Source organism: Macrobrachium nipponense, chromosome 8 (assembly GCF_015104395.2).
Source record: "Macrobrachium nipponense isolate FS-2020 chromosome 8, ASM1510439v2, whole genome shotgun sequence".
Classification (NCBI taxonomy): domain Eukaryota; kingdom Metazoa; phylum Arthropoda; class Malacostraca; order Decapoda; family Palaemonidae; genus Macrobrachium; species Macrobrachium nipponense.
Genome location: NC_087203.1, coordinates 104,107,330 through 104,112,923, shown reverse-complemented (window position 1 = coordinate 104,112,923; position 5,594 = coordinate 104,107,330). Strand labels below are relative to the sequence as shown.

The window sequence follows — 5,594 nt, the reverse complement described above, 5'->3', positions numbered from 1 at the left end:
AAAAACACCATACAAACAAACTCCACATCTAGACCGTGGCCAAGGTCTACAGAGTATAAGGCTTACTGTGGCCGCCAATCCAGTGGGCCAGCTCTCAAACACCAAACCACCGGCCTCAAAGAAATATGCAAAAATCAAGTTAGTACCCTAGATCTAGATAAACAGGTCTAACACTCGTTAGCGGTGGAAAAATATGACGTCACTGACGCCCGTCTTGCCTCGGTGTGGTATTACATCTGCCTTTGCTACATGAACCTAGTCAGTCGGCTTAGTTTGAAATTGCACTTGGAAACAAAAATGTTCATTGTTTTCATGGCTCAGTTTACGGTTATAATAACTAAGAGAATAACACCAAAGAGTAAGGTATAAGTTTTTTGAGATTTCCTAAGAAAGTGAATTTCAAAGATCCTTTTAAAAATCCATGCGCAGATAAAAGTGTATTTGCATTTGCTGATGCGCCTCATATGATTAAGCAAATAAAGAAAAATTTTATGGAACAAAAATTTCACACAGAAAAGGGAGATTTTATTTCATCTGCTTCTGTACAAGAAATGTTGGATAAAACGGCAAATGAATACAGTTTAACACGAAAACTGATTCAGAATCACTGTGCCAGGAACTCAAAGGCAACATGTAAAGTATGCAGCCCAGTTAAAGTTCAAAACATGTCCACTACTGTAAAGTTTCCAGGAGAAAAAGGTTTAATTTAAGAGTGATTGGTGACAGCTGATTTCGTAGATTTAGCAAATGACTTATTTGAATAATTCCAGTGAAAGGGATGGAGATGTAAACTCAAGAATGCCTATGGTGTGATAATAATCTACTAGAAAGCAATTTTAGGTAGGATAGTACACAAGATGAGAAATATTAGTGAAAGGGTATGCAGGTCGTTATTTAAGCCTTCAGAAAGGTATAATTTTTTCTAGAAAATATTTGATTGGAATATCTGATATGTTAAGCTCTATTTAGCATAGATTATATAATGGTTTAGAGGATGAATCAAGACTGCTGGGAACCTTGTTTTGGATCAGTAAGGGGGATGTATGGACCTCATGAATACCCCAATAATTTGAGTTGCAAGTATCGACTCTGATCTTTTTTTTACCTTTGGTGCATCACCATGCCGTGACCAAAATAATGAGTTAAAAGCCATAATCATGTATATGTGTATGTTTCCAAAATAAAAAAAGGACAAAAACAGGGAATTGATCGTTTGCACAACAATCGAAAGCTCCGTTTTTTAACCTTTTCATATTTTGAAAAATACATTATCAATACATTATTGTGGCTTTTAACTCATGATCCCTTTTGTTAGGGAAGGAAGAGCCCATCCTGAAACCCGTGGTGGGCCTTGCCCGCCCATTCCCGGGACCAGTGACGGGCCTTGCCCACCCATCCCAGAACCCGTAGCGGGGCCTGTCCTGGGACCCTTGTTGAACCTTGCCTGCCAGTCCCAGGAAACAGGGCCCGCCATCCCGAAACCCATGGTGTACCTCGCCCACCCATCACGGGACCCGTTGGTGGGGCCTCGCCTGCCTGTCCCAGAACCCTTCCCTTGGTGGGCCTCGCCCGCCCGTCCCAGGACCTGTGGTGGGCCTCGCCCGCCCATCCCAGGACCCGTGGCAGCCTCGCCCATGCGTCCTGGGACCAGTGGTGGCTGGGACGGGCGGCGGCCTCACCCACCCATCTCAGGACCCGTGGTGGGCCTCGTCCACCTGTCCCGGGACCCGTGGTGGATTCGCCCGCCTGTCCCGTGGACCCGTGGCAGAATCGCCCAGCCGTCCCGGGACCTGTGGCAGAATTGCCCGCCCGTCCCAGGACCCGTGGCAGGCCTGTCCCGGGACCCATATTGAGCCTTGCCCGCCAGTCCCAGGAAACAGGGGCTGCCATCCGAGACCCATGGTGTGCCTTGCCCACCCATCACGGGACCCGTGGTGGGCCTCGCCCACCTGTCCCGGAACCCGTGGTGGGCCTCGCCCGGCCGTCCCAGGACCCATGGTGGGCCTTGCCCACATGTCCTGGGACCAGTGGTGGCTGGGACGGGCGGCGGCCTCACCCACCCATCTCAGGACCCGTGGTGGGCCTCGTCCACCTGCCCCGGGACCCGTGGCAGATTCGCCTGCCTGTCCCGTGACCCGTAGTGGAATCGCCCGCCCGTCCCGGGACCTGTGGCGGAATCGCCCGCCCGTCCCGGAACCTGTGGCGGAATCGCCCGCCCGTCCCGGGACCCGTGGCAGAATCGCCCGCCCGTCCCGGGACCTGTGGCGGAATCCCCCGCCCGTCCTGGGACCTGTGGAGGCCTTGCCTGCCCGTCCAGGGACCCATTGCGGAATCGCCCACCCGTCCCAGGAGCTGTGGCGGAATCGCCTGCCCGTCCCGGGACCCATGGCAGAATCGCCCGCCTGTCCCGGAAACGTGGGGGCCTCTCGTGATCGTTCTTCTTCAGAAACAACGTTCTAGCTTCGAGTGCGGTGGGCCCTGTATGCCAGGCCTGCTGTTGCAACACCTGAGCGATCTGGATCACACGAGTGAGTTATTCCTTCCGCCCCCTTCTGAATCTCTTCGGTGGTCGAGCATCTGCTGCATCTGAAGAATTATCCTGTCCAAGTTCACCTGCTGCTCTCTCTAGCCCTGGATGGTGTCTCGCAAGGCCACCATTCTCTCGTTCAGTTTCTTTTCCTTGGGCTGTTCAGCTCCATCAGCAGTCAGGAGGAACCTCACCAGTGAATAGGCAGCCACAGTTAACAAGATGACTATTCCTGCGTTAGACTTCTCTCCGTTCTTCGAACAACTCTGGACAAAACGTTTCCAACAACAGCTGAATTGTGTACCTGCAGGCTGCAGAAGCCTTACCAGTTCATATACTCTCCTCTCTCTCTCTCTCTCTCTCGATTTTTCCTTGATTTTTCTATATTTTACAAGAGATATTTCGATTTATCAAAATATAGCAGGAAATAATCTGAAAGATTTTTAATTATGCCTTGTCTCTTAGGGTTATAAATTGCAGTACGTATCTTTTTTGTCTGATCTCTCTCTCTCTCTCTCTCTCTCTCTCTCTCTCTCTCTCTCTCTCTCTCTCTCCCCATGCGGGATTTTTTCATCTTATCTAATAAATTTAGGGATTTTCCTTTATTTACCTTTTTGCAATTGAGGAACTGTTGTTGAATTTTACAAGATAACGAAAAGATACAATTCTAAATGAATTAGCCGAGACACCAAGAGAAATAATATATATATATATATTATATATAATAATTAACTACTCAACCATAATGTTTTTCAAAAACTATAGGTAAGATCTAAGATTTTAAATTTATATCGTATGAGACAAACAAAAGATAAAACGAAATTTAATTATATTAAATTTTGTCCTATATAAAAGTGAAAATAAGATATAAAGAAGTACAATTTTATTATAATATAACTTGGTTCATAAATTGAAATGCAATATAGCAATAAAGTAAAAAAATCCTAACAACCCCCAGTTTCTATTTGAGGCCAAATGGCACTAGAACTACTATAAACTGACGTCAAAAAACAGGTCCAGCTTAATTTGTGACTTGACCTCGACGCAACGTGACGTCACCTCGATGCATTCCGGTGTGAATGGTTTCTTTCAAAGGCCCATAGAAAGCAGTGTTAAACTGGGTTGGCGATTCACCGGTGAGTCATGAATTAGAGTGACTCAACTCGATGCGACGCTACGCGACGCATTTGGTGTGAACTCACCCTAACACAAGATCTAGTTCTTGAGAATTGGTCCGGTACGTAACGTAATATCCCTGGGATTTCCCTGGGATTACTAATTTCCGTCTCGACCCTCTCTTATCGTAGCACATTTGATATTAGGACTTACTACCCCTAGTTGTAGTACTACCACTACTACTCGTAGTAGTAGCACTACACCTAGTAGTACGTACCCCCACTACTACTACTAGTAGTAGTAGTACTACCGGTACTACTAGTAGTAGTAGTGCTACTACTACTAGTAGTGGTAGAAGTATTAATTATAATTATTCTAATTGCGAAAAAAATTGGTTGATGGTATTTCTAAACTCTCTCTCTCTCTCTCTCTCTCTCTCTCTCTCTCTTAATATACTTTTGTAAGTTCTAATTACTATTAAATAACCCATGTCGCATCCGAAACCACTATTATATGATTAAAGGTTTCCTAACTACAATTACAGACAAATGTTAAGTACTGCATTACCTCATTTACTTTTGAAAACTAAATACCGAGTGAGAGTCCTTTCATACTATCCTGTATCCGATCTTATACGTCTATATTACCGCTTTGTCTTGTTTATAAAGGGAGTAATTAATTACGCAGTAATCACGGCGTATTCGTGCTAATTAGCACGAGTCAATCGGTCTTCGTTTGCCCGAAAGGTTGATGGGTAGGTCTGCGATCTGTCAATCATTAAACTGATAAAGACAAACGGGTTTCTCTTGGAGTCGTATTGAGCAAAGTGAATTTATTACGGTAGTTATTGTAATTTGTGTATAATTTCTATCAATTTACTGATGTTTTGCTCAATATTGCCTGGAAATTCCCCGTTCTATTTCATTCATTTTTGGACCCCTTTTTGGTTTGTATGTGTAGAGTATTTGTTTACAACATTATCAAATTATTTCTTATAGCACTAGGTTAGGGCAAAGGCCAACCAGAAATATATATATAGGGTTAAAGTAGGTTGTTGCTCATGCGGAATATTGGGTTATATATATATAATTCCCGGCACAATTTACTTCTTTCCAGTTTCACTACCAGCTAATAACATGATATTTTGTATACGCATAAAAGCCTGCCGCTTAGCTCGTTAAAAACCAATTTACCGTAAGTTTAATGTGAATTACGCTTTGCTATATATTTTTTTTAAAATCCTGGATTATCGCACGGAACATCCATTATTACGTTTAGGTGGTTTTCTGTTTTTCTGACTAGAAGTAGACTGATTTTTGTCGTGCATGATTAACAAAATTGTCGTTGCATTTTGTCAGGTGCTAAGCGACTCTGTAACCCCAGCTATGTGTCATGGTTTTTTAAGTGAATTCAGTTTTTCTTTAAAATATAATTTTGTTTCCAGTTTGTCTATTTTAATCCTCAATACTCGTTAATAAAATTGTATATAAAATAAGAATATGAAGAATTAGCGAAGAGATTCTCTTGGGAACTAAAAAAAAAACGAAAATTTAAATGTTTCTGTAAAAGGGAAATGTTGACGAAATGTACACAATTTCCAAAATATGGACTTGCATGTTATAGATCGTAATACCCTTTTGATTGACCTTTGGAAACGCCCGCTGGAAGTTTGTAAACAAGACTGATAACTGAGCTCCGTCAGTTCCGGCGCATCGTGTATGTATGGACGTCGCAATTCTATTTAGCTCCTGCAACTGGCATTTTTCTGGTTCCCAAAAATATCCGGACTTTTGTGCAAACTTTTAATAAGCAATATTGATATCCGTGGAGCTCATAACACTTTTAAGGTGTAATAAACACAAATATTTCCTCTCTCTAGACAGACAGACAGACCATGTGATTTTCGTACAGAGTTGCAATTTGTTGCTGCTTGTGATACCCCCCAATATCA

The 5,594-nt window shown here is 43.4% G+C and overlaps 1 protein-coding gene across 1 annotated transcript in view; it reads left to right on the top strand.

Moving 5' to 3' along the window:
• LOC135223164 (basic proline-rich protein-like) overlaps positions 1-2,460 on the top strand; it is an 11,849-nt gene extending 9,389 nt beyond the window's left edge. The window contains exon 2 of the mRNA XM_064261668.1: positions 1,452-2,460. Coding sequence (XP_064117738.1) covers positions 1,452-2,460 — 1,009 coding nt within the window. The remainder of the gene's footprint in view (positions 1-1,451) is intronic.
• Positions 2,461-5,594: the final 3,134 nt, after the last annotated feature.